This window comes from Castanea sativa, chromosome 4 (genome assembly GCF_040712315.1).
Source record: "Castanea sativa cultivar Marrone di Chiusa Pesio chromosome 4, ASM4071231v1".
Taxonomy (NCBI): domain Eukaryota; kingdom Viridiplantae; phylum Streptophyta; class Magnoliopsida; order Fagales; family Fagaceae; genus Castanea; species Castanea sativa.
The window spans coordinates 25,220,707-25,239,281 of record NC_134016.1 but is presented as its reverse complement, the minus strand read 5'-3'; the positions used below and the strand labels follow the sequence as shown (position 1 = coordinate 25,239,281).

The window sequence follows — 18,575 nt, the reverse complement described above, 5'->3', positions numbered from 1 at the left end:
GGTCAATCAAAAATAAGAAATATACTAAAATTTAGGATTAATAAAGTTAGTATCTTTTCCTCACAAAAAAAAAAAAAGCAAAAAAAAAAAAAGGTTAGTATCTATTTAGAATTAACAAAAGGAAAAGATTTAGCTCTAACCACCAATAGGAAGATGACATTTGTCATTATTATGTGCAATGCACATGATCACTTAATTACTTGGGTTAAGTGAGTGACAAAGACAAATATAATTTTCTATTGGTGTTTGGAGCCAAATTTTGTCCTTAAAAAATGACAGAATTTTTCTCACAACCAGTTTGGAGGCAAGTTCCTCCAATCCACTACATAGCAACTTAACAAATCATCCACGTGTACTTCTAGTTACATGACCTATTAATATAGTCAAGTGAAAATTTTAGTTATTTAATTAAAATGTGATTTAATATACATTGATGGTTTTTTAAACCACCACATGTTAAGTTAAAAGAGATTTCTCTAATCTAGTTTGGAGGAAAACATTGTCCGTAACAAAATAAAAGAAATAAAATTTCCTTGATACATTTTAACTCAATCATTTATGATATATCAAAATGAAAATCAACCTTATTTTAAATCCCGAAAATCATTTATGATTGATTTTGTACTAAATTTCACAACAATTTCACTTTCAATATACAAAATCAAATATTCCATTAGAATATCATCTTCCATTTTGTTGCAACATTTTTGTTAGGATTTGAATATCAAGATTTGTATTGGCAAACACGTAAATAAAAACTTGTCTTGTTATAATGTTTAGAGTCTATGGGAATTTCTAGACAAGTGCTCAAGCTTCTAGTATTCAGTGTGCAAGAACATGAATTTGATTGTTTCAAGCTATTTAGGAACTAAAAATTTTGACCACCGCATCCCCTTGGTGCGATGGTCACTCCACAAGTATAAGTGCTTGTGGGGTGGGGGGGGCAAGGGTTGGGGTTCAAGTCTCCAGGAGGGAGCTTCACACACATATACACTTAGATTAGGCTAGAGTATAATTCTATCTTGTATAAAAAAAAAAAAAGGAACTAAAAATTTTGATCGATTGAAGTGTGATTATGCAGATTTGGATTTTCAGCTCGCCAACCCATCAAGTAATTAGGGTTTTAGATCTATTTCACTTAGTAAATAAAGGAAACCATAAGATACGTTTTGAGAAGACTTTGGAGCTACTCATTTGAGATCAAAAAGGTTTTGTACCTTTTCCTTTCAAAGTCACCACTAGAAATCAATCTACATATAATCTAAATTGATAGATCTAAAGTTCCTGCATACTAGTCATCAAAAGTGCTAGATCTAAACCTTCAAGTGTACTCTTGAAGTCATGAACTGGAGGTCTACGTTGAAGAAAACCTTCACGAGTGGTCTTGGAGTCGTGGATTGGAGGTTCACGTTTGAAACACATTCATATCAGAGACTTCTATGGATCCCAAAACTCAATTGGTTAACTATAGTTAAGTTTACGAAGAATAAGGTTATTTAATCAGTGAACTTCTATTTGATAGTGGATTTGTTCATTATGGGATTGATTGCCCCAAATTTTCCCTTTGAAAACTATTTTGTTTCATTGGTATCCTAGATCCTTATATCTTGTCTCATTTATATTTCCGCACATGCATGATATTGATGATTGTTTATTTAACCTAAGGCTTCCATAATTAACCAAATTATGATGTTTACCCTAAAATCAGTTAAATACAGTGTTTTAATAGGGGTCTAAACCCAACAATTTGTTTTGATAATATTCATGTTTGAAAAATACTCATTTCATTGGGGCTATAAAATGAACTAAGTCATTCATAAATAGCTTGTTTTTAGTTTGAAGAAAAGCTTGTTCACATTTGTTTGTTTATAAATAAGCCAAGTTCATGGTTTCTCTTTGCTAGTGAAAGTGGGTCTTCCCTCTTCTCCTAGGCTGTAGAATTGCAGTCCCTTCTTTGAAGGTGTCGTAGTACCTCTAGGTAACAAGGTTACCTGGGAGGCTTTGTGGGTTTCTTTTTCGTGGGTTACTGGGATACAGTTTTTTATTTTTTTTATCTAAGACAATGGAAGACCTAACCAAATCCTGGAGTTGCCTTACATTATCGGAGAATGAAGGATCAGACCTTCGTTTAACGAAAGAACAGGCAGAGATAGAACACGTTTTGGCAGTTAAATTTTTCACCAAGCGCGCTCTTAATCTAGATGCTATTACTAAAACTTTCACACCAATATGGAGAACAAAAAACAGATTCAAAGTTCAGAGGGAAGGGGATCATATCGTTCTCTTTACCTTTGACGATAAAAGCGAAATGGAAATAATTATAGCAACTGAGCCTTGGAGTTTTGATAAGCATTTGATGGTGCTGGAGAATTATGATAAGGAGGCGGACCTGACAGAGTTGGAGTTCAAGTGGGCTAAGTTTTGGGTGCAGGTGCATGATATACCAATCCGTTTCAGGAACAGAAGAGTGGCTGAAAAGATATGTGAAGCCATTGGAATAGTAAATGCGATGACGGATAAAAACGAGTATGAAGGGGAAGGATTTATCAGAGTCAGAGTCACCATTGATATTTCAAAACCTTTGTGTAGTGGTAGGGTGATCTCTCTTGACATTGGTAAGGAATTATGGGTGTCGTTTAAATATGAACGACTCCCGAATATATGTTATTGGTGTGGCTGCCTTACACATGATGATAGGGATTGTGAACAATGGATTGAATCTGAAGGCAGTTTGTTAAAGGAGTCTCAGCAGTTTGGACTATGGATTCGTGCACCACCTTTTATTCCATCGAGGAAACATGTGATTAAGGTTCTAGGTTTCTACACTCAAAAGGGAAAAGAACAGTCTGCTACACCAACCCAGGCAGCGAGGAAGCCACCGGTGGTCGTGATTTGTATAGGGAAGCCCTCGCCAGAGACAATCAAGTCAGAAAAGGAAAGCACAGACAATTTGCAGCAGTATAAAAATGTTCCGGATTTTCAGGAGGATAATCCGCGATATTCAAGTCCAATTTCCTCTGGTTCGGGAATCCCAGAAAATTTGAATTTGAAGTCAATGAATTTAGGGGAGAGTAGATCAGCTGATGAGTTATTTGAGGAGAGAATTAGGGAGATTGATTATGAATTAAATAGGTTTGACCCTAAGATAACTATAGCAGCCAAAAATTTAGCTGACACATGGAAGGAAAATTTGCTAGCATCATTATCACTAGATGAAGGGCAACCTGTGGACATTCAAACCCCACGTGCACAGCAGCCTTTACTTTCAACTCCACTATCACGTGAGCCATTGTTAGCTATTAGTGAAAATAAAATTCCAACAATAGAGAAGGGTGCAACTTGGAAAAGGTTAAGCAGAACAAATATGGGGAGTGATATTGAGATGGAGGACATCCTAGGTGAAAAAATAAGGGGGATAATAATGAAGGCCAAACTGAGTTATCGAAGAAGAGAAGGGTTTCTTAGGGGGGTAAGAAAAACAAATTGATATTGGCGGAGGCTGGTTCCCAGCCCTGCTAGAACCAATGAGTATTTTATGTTGGAACTGTCGGGGCTTGGGAACCAACGAACAGAAAATCAGCTTGCAGAGATGGTGTGGGCAAAAGATCCCTCCGTGGTGTTTTTAGCCAAAACATGGATGGATGAAGCAAGGCTTGTGTTAGTGCAAGATTGTTTAAAGATGAAGAATAAATTTATTGCTCCTAGGAGAAATAAAACTGGGGGTTTGGTGCTTTTTTGGAAGGAGGGCTTTGATTTAACAGTTGAGACTTTTTCAATAAATCACATAGATAGTACAATAAAAAAGAATAAGGAAGGGGAGTGGCGATTTAAGGGGTTTTATGGGGAACCAGACACTCAAAAAAGGCATGAAGCTTGGGGAAGGTTGAGAAGTCTGAAATCAAGATGAAATGCGCCTTGGTTGTGTGCAGGGGACTTTAATGAGATCACAAAGCAATCAAAAAAAATTGGGGGAAGAACATGACCACATGGACAAATGCAAGCCTTTAGAGATGTACTAGATGAATGCGGATTTATGGACTTGGGTTTTGTGGGACCCATGTTCACTTGGCATAAACATTTTGAGAACTATACAATATGGGAGCGTTTGGACCGAGTTGTAGCAACAAATGATTGGTTTTCAAATTTTCCGGATACAAAGGTGTACCATTTGGACGTGACGGCATCTGACCATAAAGCGGTTTTGATCCGGCCAGAAGGTATGGAGTGCAGCCAGCAAAAACCCTTCAGGTTTGAACAGATGTGGATGGCTGAGCAAGGATGTGGAGCAACCATTGAAGCAGTTTGGAAGAGAGACATTGAAGCTACGGAGTGTAACAAGGTGATTAAAAAAATTCAGAACTGTGGGGAAGCTCTTTCGAAGTGGAGTAAGACAAGTTTTGGGAGTGTGAGGCGTGAATTAAAGGAGAAAAGAAAACTTCTCTCTAAGGCCGAACTAGCAGCAAGCAGAGGAGGAGATGTGGCTCGGGTGAGAAGGCTTGAACAAGAAATTAATCTATTGTTGGACCGTGAAGCTCAAATGTCGTCTCAAAGATCTAAAATTCAGTGGCTTAGAGGTGGAGATGGAAACACCCGGTATTTTCATAGCAAAGCTTCTCAACGTAGGCGCCGAAATTAAATCAAAGGAATCTATAATAGGGAGGGCAGATGGTGCACTGATTAGTGAAGTATGGTGGACACAGTGGTGGAATTTTATCAAGGGCTGTTCACTTCTTCAAATCCTACCAGCTTTGATGATATTTTGGAGCAAATTCCACATGTAGTGACTGAAGAGATGAACTCAGATTTAATGGGGGACTTCACGGCACATGAGGTAGAGGTTGCTCTCAAACAAATGGCACCACTAAAATCACTTGGCCCAGACGGTATGCCCCCAATTTTTTACCAAAATTATTGGCCTTTTGTTGGAAGTGATGTAACAGATACTATTCTTATGTATTTGAACACAGGCACTTTTCCATCCTCACTTGGTCACACTTTTATTACTTTAATCCCCAAAGTAAAAAACCCGGAATATATCTCCCAATATCGACCTATTTCTCTTAGTAATGTCCTCTATAGGGTATATTCTAAGGTTCTAGCAAATAGGTTGAAAAAGGTGTTGCCCAATATAGTGTTTGAACAACAAAGTGCTTTTATGACAGATCGTTTGACTTCTGATAACATTATGGTCGCTTTTGAAACTTTGCATTACATGAGAAATCATAGCACAGTCAATACGGGTTATATGGCATTTAAATTGGATATGAGTAAAGCTTATGATAGGGTTGAATGGTTGTACATAGAGAAATTGATGAAAAAAATGGGGTTTTGTGAGGCTTGGGTGAAGCTAATGATGGGATGCATATCTACAGCCACTTATTCAATTTTGATAAATGGAGAGCCACATGGAAACATTGTGCCAACTAGAGGGCTTCGCCAGGGGGACCCTCTTTCCCCATATATTTTTCTATTATGCATTGAGGGCTTCCATGGCTTGTTGAAAAAAGCTGAAGATTTGGGAGAAATTAGAGGGGTTTCCATTTTCCGTAAAGGTCCGAAACTAACCCATCTCCTTTTTGCAGATGACAGTCTTATTTTTTGCAAGGCATGAGATAATGATTGTTAGAAGTTGTTGGAAATATTGGATACTTATGAAAGAGCATCGGGGTAGCAGATAAACCGAGATAAAACCACCATTTTCTTCAGCAAGTCCACATCCCAAGATATGCAAGATTCAGTTAAGCAAGCGTTAGGGGTTCCGGTGGTCCAACAATATGAGAAGTACTTGGGGCTGCCATCTTTTATTGGAAGGTAGAAAAAGGAGATCTTTGACAACATAAAGCAAAGGGTGTGGAAAAAGCTACAAGGATGGGAAGGGAAATTGCTATCACAAGCGGGAAGGGAAGTGTTAATCAAGGCAGTGGCTCAAGCACTTCCTACTTATACGATGTCTTGTTTTAAATTGCCAATTGGGTTATGTCATGAAATAGAGGCTCTTATCAACAATAAAAATAAAAATTTGGGCGCAGAGGGGAGAGGGCCAAAAGGTCCATTGGATTAAATGAGAGGAACTTTGCAAACCTAAGACACAAGGCGGAATGGGGTTTAAGGATTTAGCAAGGTTCAATGATGCATTATTGGCGAAGCAAACTTGGCGACTTCTACATGACAAAACATCATTATTTTATAGGGTGTTTAAGGCAAAATTTTTTCCAAATAGCACAATCATGGAGGCAGCCAACCCCAGCTCAGCTTCATATGCTTGGCGCAGTATACTTAGAGGCAGAGAAGTCATTAAAAGAGGAGCGATATGGAGGATAGGTGATGGCCAGTCTGTAGACATATGGGAGGATAGGTGGTTGCCTAGAAAACACTCTCCAAGAGTGTCATCCCCTCGACCTGAAGCACTGATGGGAGTCAAGGTGAGTTCACTGATTGACCCGATGCAGAAGCAATGGAAAACTGAGGTAATGGAGAACATGTTGCTGAGTTTTGAAGTGTAGACCATACACACAACACCCCTATGTTGCACAAATTAGCCAAATCTGCTCACATGGCCCTATAATCCAAAAGGAAAATACACTGTCAAATCCGGGTATCAATTTCTACAAAGGGAGTTTGAGAATGCACAACCTGAACAATCTAATTTTTCAGGTTTAAAACCACTTTGGCAAGCCATTTGGAACCTTCCCGTGCCTAACAAAGTCAAGAATCTGGTTTGGAGAGCAGCAAAAAATTATCTGCCTTCTAAAGAGAACTTGGTTCGGCGCAAGATTATCCAGGATGATTGCTGTGATTTGTGTCGAGAAATGAAGGAAGATATGAAGAATGCTTTATATAGTTGTCCGAAGTAGGAAGATTTCTGGAAAAAAAATGCCACAATGGAGCGACGATGATTTAAAAAAAGTGGTGTCTTTTATTGATCTCTTGGGGACTGTTTTTGCAGAAAATAGGGAGCCTGCCCTGTTTGCTATGGTGATTTGGGCTTTATGGACTCGTAGGAACAACCTTAGGCTGGGAAAAAAGGTAGGACACATGGACCACCTATTGCAGCAAGCTAAGGAGCAATTGAATGACTATTTACACCACAACATAGCTCAGACAGAACCTATGGGACGTCCATCAACAAGTTGGCAGCCACCAGGTCCTTCTCAGTACAAAGTAAATGTGGATGGAGCTCTTTTTGTTGTAGACAATACAGCGGGTCTAGGGGTGGTGATTAGGAATAAACATGGACGGGTCTTGGTATCTCTCTCTGAACGTATTCCCCTGCCTTCTTCGGTGATAAAGGTGGAGGCGTTGGCAGCATAGAGGGGACTTGAACTGGCTGTGGAGATGGGATTCAGAAACATTGTTTTGGAGAGTGATTCTCAAATCTTCATGACAGCACTTCGAGAAGACTCTTATTCATTATCATGCTTCGGTCATTTAGTCAAGGACATCAACTTTATTGCTTCTTATTTGTCATTGATAAATTTTACTCATGTTAGAAGGCAATGTAATGCATTAGCTCACTCTCTAGCAAGGCGAGCTAAGTTTGTCTCTCAATCTCAAGTCTGGATGGAAAATGTACCACCAGATAGCTCATCTGTATTACAGGCTGGTCTTTTTGGCCTCCTTGAATAATAAGCATTAGAGCTTATTAAAAAAAAAAAAAAAAAAAAAAGAAGCCAAGTTCAATCCTTAGTTTTAGGCTTATTTAATATATGAGGCGAGCCCAAACCAAAAAAAAAAAAAATCATGAAAATGCTCGTGAAAATACAAAACATTCAAGGAATTGGTAATAAGTTTGATATGGGTTTGACGAACAAACTCATACCTTACTAAGCCTTTAGTCAATTGAGAGTTAGGGCCACTTGTCCAAACCAAAACTAAATGGCTTTAAACTTTGATATGGTACGAATGCTAGTTACATTTGGGGTAACATTACAAGAGTTATACCTTGGCGTGATGGTTACTCTACAAGTATAAATGCTTGAGGGGTGTGGAGGGTAAGGGTTAGGGTTTAAGTCTCCAAAATGGAGTTTCATACACATATAACCTTAGATTAAATTAGAGTAGAATTTCTATGTTGTGTGTGTGTGTATACATATATGTATTATAAGGATGGAAATAAAATGATGACACGATCACTAATGTAACACAATAGAAGGCCATGCAGGGACGGACCCAAGTGAGGGCCCAGGCCCCTCCTAGGTCCAATTTTTATTTTATTTTTTTACTTATTATGTAATACCCCACATAATTTTATTTAAGAGTTTTCTTTAAAATATAATTGATGGGCTATAGGTTTTCTTTTAATTATTACTGCAGCCCACTATCCACTAAGCCCACATCTTATAATACAAACTACAGGGTAGAGGAAGAGATAGTCAGGGTTTTATCTAAGAGGCTAAGAGGTGTTTTCCTTGGAGTTAGAGCACATACAATTGAAGAGACAATCAGATTGTTCAAGGTAAGATTTCTCACAATTAGGAACAAAAAATTAAAAGTTTATAAGGTTATTTAGAAATTTGATTTTGATCCTAAAATTTATATTCTAATGTTTAGATTTGCCGCTGGGTATCCACATTAGATGTTAGATTGTTCATTAGGATTTATAAATAATTCTAGATTGAGCCATGGGATTTCAAGAATCAATATTTTGGTTTAAGTCTTCCGTCGGATATAGAAGAAGTCAAAGTTTTCGGCCAAAACAATGCCTCTAGGACCCTTTCTTTGTGATTATGCTATGCCTTGAGGTTATATATTAGAGTTGAAATAGGCTTTTACGTTTCTTTGGGTTTTATATATCTACATATATTAAATCCTAAGGTTACTGCAACTTGTATTCTAGAGAAAAAATCAAGATTTTAAAGCTTAAATAATGTATAAGGGTTTACTTTTGTAGGGGCATATATCAAATCCTAAGTTTACAATATATTGGTTACTGCCTCTAAGGTTTGATAAATTCAAGGAAACATTTTAGGCAAAGATTCCTTACATTGTTGTTATTAATAAGTTCAACAAAGTATAATCATAGTGAGTTAGTTGTATAGTTCTATAAGCTTTATGGTTGTAAAGAATATTGAGTATATTTTCATGATTGATTATAGGTCCTATTTAAGAGTGTCTTGAGGCTCGTTGGATATTATTTTGGCTGGACTTTCAGAGTGATTCAAATGCGGTAAGTAATTATGCATAATATGCACAAGTTTTGTTCTTTAGGTTCTTAGAATTTAAAGGTTTTCAAAAGTTATATTTTTTTGTTAGCTTACGTTTTAAAATTTTATCAAAAAGCATTTCTACACTATTGAAAGAGAAATTTTAATTAGCTTTTAAAAAATGTTTTAAAAGAAATTTCAAATTTTAAATAACGTTTTGAATGTCCAAATCCCATTTAAAAGATAGTTTTTAAACTAAACTATTTTCCGAAAATACTTGAGTTTCAAAGTAAGTATTCTAAAAAGATTCTTGTTCTTTAAAATTGTTTCAAACCAAGTGATTTCGAAGTCATATTCTTGTTTTTTTAAACGGTATTTAAGACGTTCCTTTTAGCAAACTGGATTTTCAAACTTACTCAAGAATTGTAAAAATATTTATATAAACTCTTCAGTTCCTATTCGTTCCCTAGGAGAGTCAAGCATCTTCTGATTTATGTTTCAATTTGATATTGTGATATTCAATATGTCTTTATTGTTGGAACAATTGTTAATAGTGAGAAAATTATTATATGTTGTATAAACTTTATTGTTTGTGATATGTGACTCAAAATGAGTGTTTTTAGAATTGATCAGATATATGTGTAAATCCACTCACAAGATTGTATGTGAGAATATGTGTTGATCCCTCACCAGCAGGGGTTAGATGTTGGTATCCGCTCATAGGATTGTATGTGAGAATATGTGATGTGTATATGTGACACGTATACGATCAATTATTTGTATGTATTTCCAAAAGACTTTAAGATTTGATTATATGTGTATTAAGTGATTCTTTACATGTTTTGAAAACTATATTGGATATTTTGAGTGAAATTGTGAAATCAAACTCGTGCTTTGCTTGACTCTATTCTGTTGTGTATTCTGTATAATTACTTACTAGATGTGTGGCTCACCCCATCAATTAATATTTTCATATTAAAGTGTAGTTGGGAATTAGAACCCTTGGATCGCTTTGTAAGGTGCAAGGTAGAGCGTGGAAGCTGTAGGCGACTTCAGTATTACTTGAAGACTCATAGAATTTTAGTTACCTTTATTTTGGTAATTCACGTTTTATATAGTGGAGATTGTTTCCAATTTGTGGAGTTTTGAAAAGATTATTAGTTATTTTTATATTTCCGCTTTAGACTTCACAGTATTTTGGAGATTATTATAAATTGTGGATTTTAATTATTGTAAGAGATTTATCAGTAACATTGTTTATTTGGAGATTTATGGAACTATGTTTAGATAAATTATTTTTATTGAGCTAGGTAAGGTTAGCAAGTTAGTCATGCATCTAAATTCATGTTTCATGGATTTGGGTCTTGACATATTATATATTTCATTTTTATAGTTGGCCCCCTTTCAAAACCTCAGACCCCTTTTCTCCTCAATAAGCGTAACTAGCCTCACCCAAATAGCAACTAACCAATCTAAAAACTTAACAAAAGCAATAAAAACATTCACAATGGTGATTGTATTTTAGCAGGAAAAAAACTATTTTACCACCAAAGAACCAAAAAATCATGTGTTATTGGAGAAACTAAAGCTAAATTTTTTGCAACTATAGTAAACTGGTATAAATAGCTACTATCCAACCTAAAAACTTAATTAAAAAAAATAAATACATTCACAATGGTGATTGTATTTTAGCAGGAAAAAAACTATTTTATCACCAAAAAATCATGCGTTATTGGAGAAACTAAATACCAGTTGACTGTAGCAAGTTGTTAAAAATAAATACAATATTTTATTAAGATTAAATCTCTTCCTTCAATTAAAAAACTCAAATTCTCTCTTTTCCTATATTATTTTAATGAGTAGTTTATATTATTTTAAAAGAACTAATGAAAAAATATAACATTTGATATTGGGTGTATTGTAAAGTAGGGCCGTAAAATAGATAAAATAGCTTTTTGAGATGCTAAAATCTAAAATTTTTAGCACCACTACTATGAATGCTTAAATTTCAACAACAAAAAAAAAAATCACAGCCAGTCTAGTATTAAAAAAATTATTTTTTAATAAAATATGGATGTCTATTTAAAGTTTTTTTTTTCCCTTTATATTCTGGTCTCCGCTAGCTTAATTAAAACCTTGAGTCCGTCCCTGAGGCCGTGTGATAAAAATATTAATTTATGTGCAAAAATTGAAATCGAGCAACCCAATGGTTCCATATTATATCATCTTTAGAGCACGCCAACTTTTAAAATTTAATTCTTATAAATATTTGATCTATTCTAGATTCCACTAATATATATTGTAATGTATTATTCATGATAAGATATCTTGTATCAAAATGCTTCTTAAAGCTGGTATACGTTAAGTATACAACCAAATTTCTATGAGTAGTTCTCCTCAAGTCATAGAAAGAAGAGGAACTAATTTCTAGCCAATAATTTCTTCGCAGGTTAAGAATGTAGTTTTAACTTCTTGATAAGCATCATTCATTACTTGCATGTTAAGTGACAAATGACATTTATTGTGTTCGTTTGAGAACAGTTTATTTAGCTGAAACTGAGATTTTTGTTGTTGAAAGTATCGTAGATAAAAGTAAAAGTTAGTTGAATAATACAATGAGACTTATAAATAGTACCAAAAAGCACAGTAGGACCCATGAATAATACAAAAATAAACTGAAATTATAAATAAGTTGAAATTTTCAACTTGTCCCAATAATATAAAAAAAGATACAACTTTTTCTCATGCCATTCAAATATTCAACCCTTAAAAACTATAACCTTCATTTTACATGTGTCCCAAGTTTCAACCAAATGTCTTTAGCCAACCATTTTTAATAAACATGAAAGCTCCTAGTAACACTTAATGCAAGGGATTCAATTTCGTACTTGAGAACATTTTAGTTTGGCTAGGGAATAAAATATTTTGTAACAGGTTAATCCCAATGTATTGTTTCAAGATTATTGCTATTTATATATATATATATATATATATATATATATATATATATATGTATGTATGTATTTTAGTATTTATTTATATAAGTATAAATTTATTAATTTTTATGTTTATTAACATAAAATTTTAAATTGCAAAAAGTTTAGCTACAAAATTGGTCATAGTTTAAGGCTATAACCTTACTCTATATCTTTCTAAAAAATTAAAGATTAATAGCTATGTCGTCAATTAATTACTTAAATTGCAAGTTTTTGTAGTTTAAAATTATGCATAAAATATAAGTAATTAATAGATCATATAGTAGATAATATCCGATTGACATAAAATTTGACATATGTATTAAAAGCAGAAAGAGCATACAATTTAACAGTTGGATTTTCAAAATATATAATAATTTTTATTTTATTGAGTAAGATTGTGGTTTTATGTTACAACCAATTTTGTAGTTAAACTTTGTCCTTTTAAATTTACATATTTTATAAGCCATAATATTAGCCCAATTACATTAAACCAATATATTTGCATAAATAACATGTTTTTTAACAAAATTATCAAATTTTAATATATTTTTTAAAAAATTATTGTACTTGGCAAAAACTTGAAATCTCCCAGCACAACTGGTACAGCCCAATATTTTATTTGATACATTTTGAAGAGGATACCAATACCAATTTAATAGTCGATATGATATATATTCCTAGTAAGTCCGAGCATTGATTTGGTATTGTCTTCCTTGACTTAATCCCCCGTGGTAATATCTGTGCAAATAAACGTTAAGTTGTTCATGTAATGACTCATGCCCATGTTATCTCAACATAAAATAGTATTATAAGGGATTTTGGTGTCACATTCAAACCCTCCAATGGATGAAAGGTATTCAAAACTTATATGGGTGAATTGTTACACAATTAACGGTTTATACATTAAAAAAAAATCACATGAAAGTTAAGTGCTGTACTCAAAATCTCAATAGGGTTCTTTGTTTTATTGGAAAACCACACAGATGTTTTGTCTACTTTTCCATTTAATAAACCACTATAATGAATGCTCATGAAAAATTCAAATTCATTTCCAGGCCCAGCGGTTGGAAATTTATAATAAGTAATCCCACATTCAATGCAAGCACCTTGCATGATATTTAGTTTCTTTTAAACTTCCTCCATGGTTGAGATGTGGCTTGAAAACCTAATATTAGGTAAAACTTGTCTTTTGGCCTCTAAGGCCTTGTTTGTTTTGACATAAAACATATTTTTGGAAAAAAATTTCTCATTGTAAAGGTCTGGATGACAGTAAAATTTGGTTAAATCAAAATCATTTTTTGTTGGCAAAAATAAAACCATTCTTTTTTAGTTTTGAAATGTTTTACTCCATATATGGGCATTAAATAGTTATTTTTAGCTTAAAAGACTAGGTAGTAGGAACCCCTGAATGATAAAAATATCCCAAACATCTTTAATGACCAAAATATCTTCAGAATTTTGTATGCTTTACATAGTACAATTTGTAGTACTTACAGCATTTCTCAGAATTTTATGCATGGTTTTAAAAACCGGTACGGTGAACGAACCGGAAAAGCAGCTAATTACCGGTTTTAAGGTCGGACCGAGGTTGGACCGATGGTCGAACTGGTGACGTCATAAATAATTTAATTATTATTTATTTAAATTATATAAATAATTAATAAATTTTTTAAAGAAGTATATAACATTTTTTAAAGAATTTAACATAAAACATTACAAAAAAATCATGCTTAACATAATAAACTATCAACAAAACCAAATAAATAAGTTCCTTAGTCATTATATTTACATCCAAATAGCAAATAACAAATAAGTTCATTACATCCAAATAGCAAATAAGTTTTAAAGTTTCAAACAAATAACTAATAAGTTTGAAAAGTAAAGCATCATTTGTTATGAAGAAAATTGAAATCAATATCATCATGTAAACCAAATGCTCCACCACTAGCATCATTATCATCATCCTCATCCTCATTTTCTTCATCTTCAATAGGAATAGGATGATTTTTATCTCTAAATCCGGGAGGAGCATCATCTTCATCACCAAATGATTCCAAATTGATGTCATCATCATCCTCAATCACTTCATTATCCATATCTATACAAATTCCAAAACCAAAGAACAATAAATGAAATAACGATTCTAATAATCATTTATCATAAATCATAAATAGTCTAATTAAAATATGCAATTAGGCAAAGAATTGTTATAAGCTAACCTCTTTGTACATGACTAGAAGACCCTTCTTCGATTGGATGAGCTCCCTCTTCATATAATGCATTCTCTATCTCCTCATGATCCAGAAATGGAGGTTCCTCATCTTCCACTACCCAAAATTCAGTTTTATCGATACTTGCATAATCAATAGGATCAAAATTGAACTTCTTCCTTTTGACTCTATATCACAAAATGAACATAATGAATAATTGATAACCAAATCACTTATATTTCACAATCACAAAGAACCAACTCAACCAAATTAGTGAATCACTCATATTTTCCCATAACAACGTTAATTAAAAAAGATTATATAATATATACCTTTCTTTCAATCGGTAGTTATAATGAACATACACAAGATCATTAAGTCGTTGATGCTCCAATCTATTTCTTCTTTTGCTATGTATTTGTTCAAAAGCACTCCAATTCCGCTCACATCCCGAAGAGGCAGCTGTTTGGCTAAGGATCCGAATTGCAAACTTTTGTAAGGTTGGAGCACAAGATCCAAACAACTTCCACCACTCATCTAAGTTCCATTTACAACACAAAACAAAGATACAATGAATCAATAAACATACTTATCCCAAAAATATAAAAAAGAGCTATAATCTTTAAAACATAATTAACTAAAGTAAATGATATCTTACCCGGCTGAGATGTCTTGGCTGATTCTTGAGTAAGTTGGGTTCCAAAAGTTTGTTCACGCTCTCGAAATAGCCTTAATTCCTCCACTAACTTCAATCGGCCAACTGAAACTTTTGATTCAATCACATCTGTCACAGCAGATTGTGTCTCTAGCCTCTTATTAAGAGTAGATGAGTCATATTGGAATGCAGGATTCAACCAATAAGCGAAGATGAATATCTCTATAGAATTGATTATCCCAACGATCCTTGATAATATTAACATAAGGCTCCCATAGTCTCTTCTTGTCCTTAAAATTTTTTTTGATTCCATCAATCACTCTATACATGCCATCATATACATAACCCATAGCTGGTTTTTCATCAGAATCAACAATGCGTAATAAACGAATCAATGGTGACATAATATGCACAATTACATGACAACCATTCCAAAATTGATTATCAAGAATGATTTTCACCACTGCCTTTGCTTTCTTATCTTTTGCATATCTTGATTCAACATAAAATTTGCTAGTCACCAATGCTTGTAAGTCATGCTTATGTTCCTTAAGACTCCCTAAGGCAATGAAAGTGTAGCAAACCTAGTTGGCCCTGGACGCACAATTTCCGTCCAATTTTTTCTAGTCCTCAACCAAGCTTGCAAAGCCACATGATTATAGATGAACACTGTGATCTTGGATGCACGCTTTGCAAGTTTAGCTACAAGATCCATCTTCCCAATCTCCTTAAAAATTAAGTTTAGGCAATGTGCTGCACAAGGTGACCAACTAATGTTCCTATATTTTCCACACAAAATTCTTCCAGCAGCTACATAATTTGCAAGATTGCCGTAACCAAATGTACTATATTTTGCAGGACCAACGCAATTAACAATTTCATCAAACAAGTTACTCAAATTAATAGCATCCTTAACCAAGTCGGAAGCATCAACGAACGTATAAAAACAATTCCTTTAGGACAATAAACAAGGAAATTAATCAATGTTCTATGCCTAGTATCGCTCCACCCATCGCCCATTATTGTACAACCAAGGTACGCCCAATATGAACGATAAGAATCAACAATCAATTGGAGTTCTGGTTTTCCTTCTCACACCAAAGGCACTCGAAGGGCATGATAATTTGGGCCTCTATATCTAGGACCATAAGAAGCTACAGCATTGAGCATAGGTTGATAATAACTAGAATTCACAGCATTAATTGGAATGCAAGCATCATACATCCATCTTGCTACAGCCATATCAACCCTCAATTTCTTTTCTTTGCCAGCAAGAACACTTCTAATAGAAGGTTGAGCTCCCGGTGTTGTTCTAGGAGCGAAGTAATTACCAATATCACCAACCTTTCTCTTGCCAAGATAAGATCTTAATGGAAAATTACTAGGACCACCACTTCTATTTCCCCTACTTAACCCCCTACCTCTAGGAGTAATTTCTTGAACATCTTCAAATTCTGGTGAGTCCTCTAATGGCGAATAATTAGATGCTTCTTGATCTTTTTTTGTTTGTTCTTTAGATTTAGCAATTTCCTTCAAATTCTCAACCATTTGAAACCTAACATCATAAGGTACACCCATACATGCAGCCACATCACCTTTAATTCCAGCTAGATGTCTTTTCATCCTATTAATGCCCCCTCCTTTATAACTTTTCCCACAATGTATACATCTATAGCTACTTTTTCCGTCTTTCAACTCTTCAGTCACATGATCCCATGCAGGATCACATTTCGCTCTCACAGATGAAGAATTAGCATTAGACCCGGTTGTAGAAGCATGTTCATTAGATGGTACAGAGGCAGACTCCATTTCACTCAACGATTTCAGACTTGCAGCAACTATTTTACCAACAAATAAATTCATCAACACAACAATCAACATAGTGACATACATGTATAATTCTCTATAAAAAATATTTCACAATCAATAATCACTGTAAATTAAATCCACAACAAATCCACACCATACAGAGAATCCACAACATGATCAAAAGAAAAATCAAAAGGAAAGAATGTTACCTGATGAACCAAGCAGAGAAACAGAGAGCAACACTTTAGAGGAAAAAAAAACCCAGCAAACAAGAATTGAAAAAAAACACTTCAGAGTCCACGATCACAACCATAAATTTCTCCTGCAAACAAGAATTGAAGCATGGAAATGAGAAATTTAAGTGTAAAAAGAAAAGAAAAATGAAAAGAAAGAAAGGGAAATTGAAATGAAAATACAAAGGCAAAAAAGAAACCGAACCATAGTTACCATACCCATTTTTAACTATATGTGGAGGCAGAGAGTGTGGAGGTAGAGAGAGTGATCGTGGGTGTGGCGAGGGGCTGGGGCGAGGGGCTGGGGCTAGGGCTGGGGCTTGTGCGCGTGAGGGGCTGGGGCGTGTGTGAGGGGCGCGAGGGTCGCAAGGGGCTGGGGCTGTGGGCGCGCGCGAGAGGTCGAGGGGCTGGGGCGCGCGCGAGGGGGCGAGGGGGGCCGGGCGCGCGGGCGCGCGCGAGGAGCTTGGGTGTGCGCGAGGATCGCGAGAGGCTGGGGCTGGGAGGCTGGGGCTGGGGCGCGCGCGAGGGGCTGAGAGAGGGCAAGCGCGAGGGGGCAGAGGGCTGGGGTGTGCGCGCGCGCGCGAGGGGCTGGGGCGCGCCGCGCGAAGGGCTGAGCGAGGGGCTGGTGGGGCGCGTGCGAAGGGTTGAGCGAGGGGCTGGGGCGAGGGCGAGGCGCTGAGCGGTGAAGGCGTGAGAGCTTGAGGAATGAAGGCTGGAGGCGACTGAAGAGAAGTGAGACTGTGAAAGAGGCAGAGAGCTGAATGAATCTGATAGGTTAGGATTTAGGAACTTAGGATTAGGTTTAATTTTTTAGGACAAAACGGCAGAGTTTTGCCAAATAACCGGTTCCCGGTTCGATCGGCCGGTTTTCCGGTTTTTAAGGTTGAACCGGCCGGTCAGAACTATTTACTGTTTTTAATAATATTTTCGGTTTTACGTCATAATCGGACCGGATTTGAGGCCGGTTCCCGGTTGAACCGGTCGGACCGGCCGGTCCGGTCCGGTTTTTAAAACTATGATTTTATGATAATAAGTGGTTTAAAAAAAAATTTTTAAAAAAAGTTGTGAACGACTTTTCTTACCTTAAAAAATGTCACAAAAAATATTAGATTAATTTAGAAATTAAAATTAATTGAAAATCATAAACTGTTTGGAAAAAAAAAATTTTGAGACTTTAATTTTTGTAAACCATATTTTACACAATAGATTATCAATATTAACCATTGTTGATGCCCATTTTTTGCAAATCCATACCCAAAAGCCTATGAGGAAGAAAACCCAATAAGTTGCAAGATGCAAAAGCCCATAGGAGGAAAGCCCAATGAAAAGCAAGGTCTGAAGAAAGAAGTAGCGATCTACAGTAAAATACGAATTTGCCGCAGAATACAGCTCTGCCGCAGAATATAGTTTTCTAGCAGAATGGTTTCGGCAGATGAAGATAAATTGAGCCCAATACCCTTTTGATTCAATAAACATTATTTGGCCCACAAAGGCCCAAATCCTTTTGGATGAAGAAGATAGGCGTGAAAACTAATATGGAGAAGCAC

The 18,575-nt window shown here is 35.4% G+C and overlaps 1 protein-coding gene across 1 annotated transcript; it reads right to left on the bottom strand.

Annotated features, from left to right (window-relative positions):
- Nucleotides 1–14,007: 14,007 nt before the first annotated feature.
- LOC142632629 (uncharacterized) lies at nt 14,008–16,879 on the bottom strand. Its single transcript, XM_075807002.1, has 7 exons — nt 16,083–16,879; nt 15,571–15,939; nt 15,318–15,478; nt 14,990–15,208; nt 14,664–14,868; nt 14,341–14,519; nt 14,008–14,156 (listed from the first exon to the last, which is right to left on the bottom strand). The coding sequence occupies exons 1-7, from the start codon at nt 16,877–16,879 to the stop codon at nt 14,008–14,010; spliced, it is 2,079 nt and encodes a 692-aa protein (XP_075663117.1).
- Nucleotides 16,880–18,575: the final 1,696 nt, after the last annotated feature.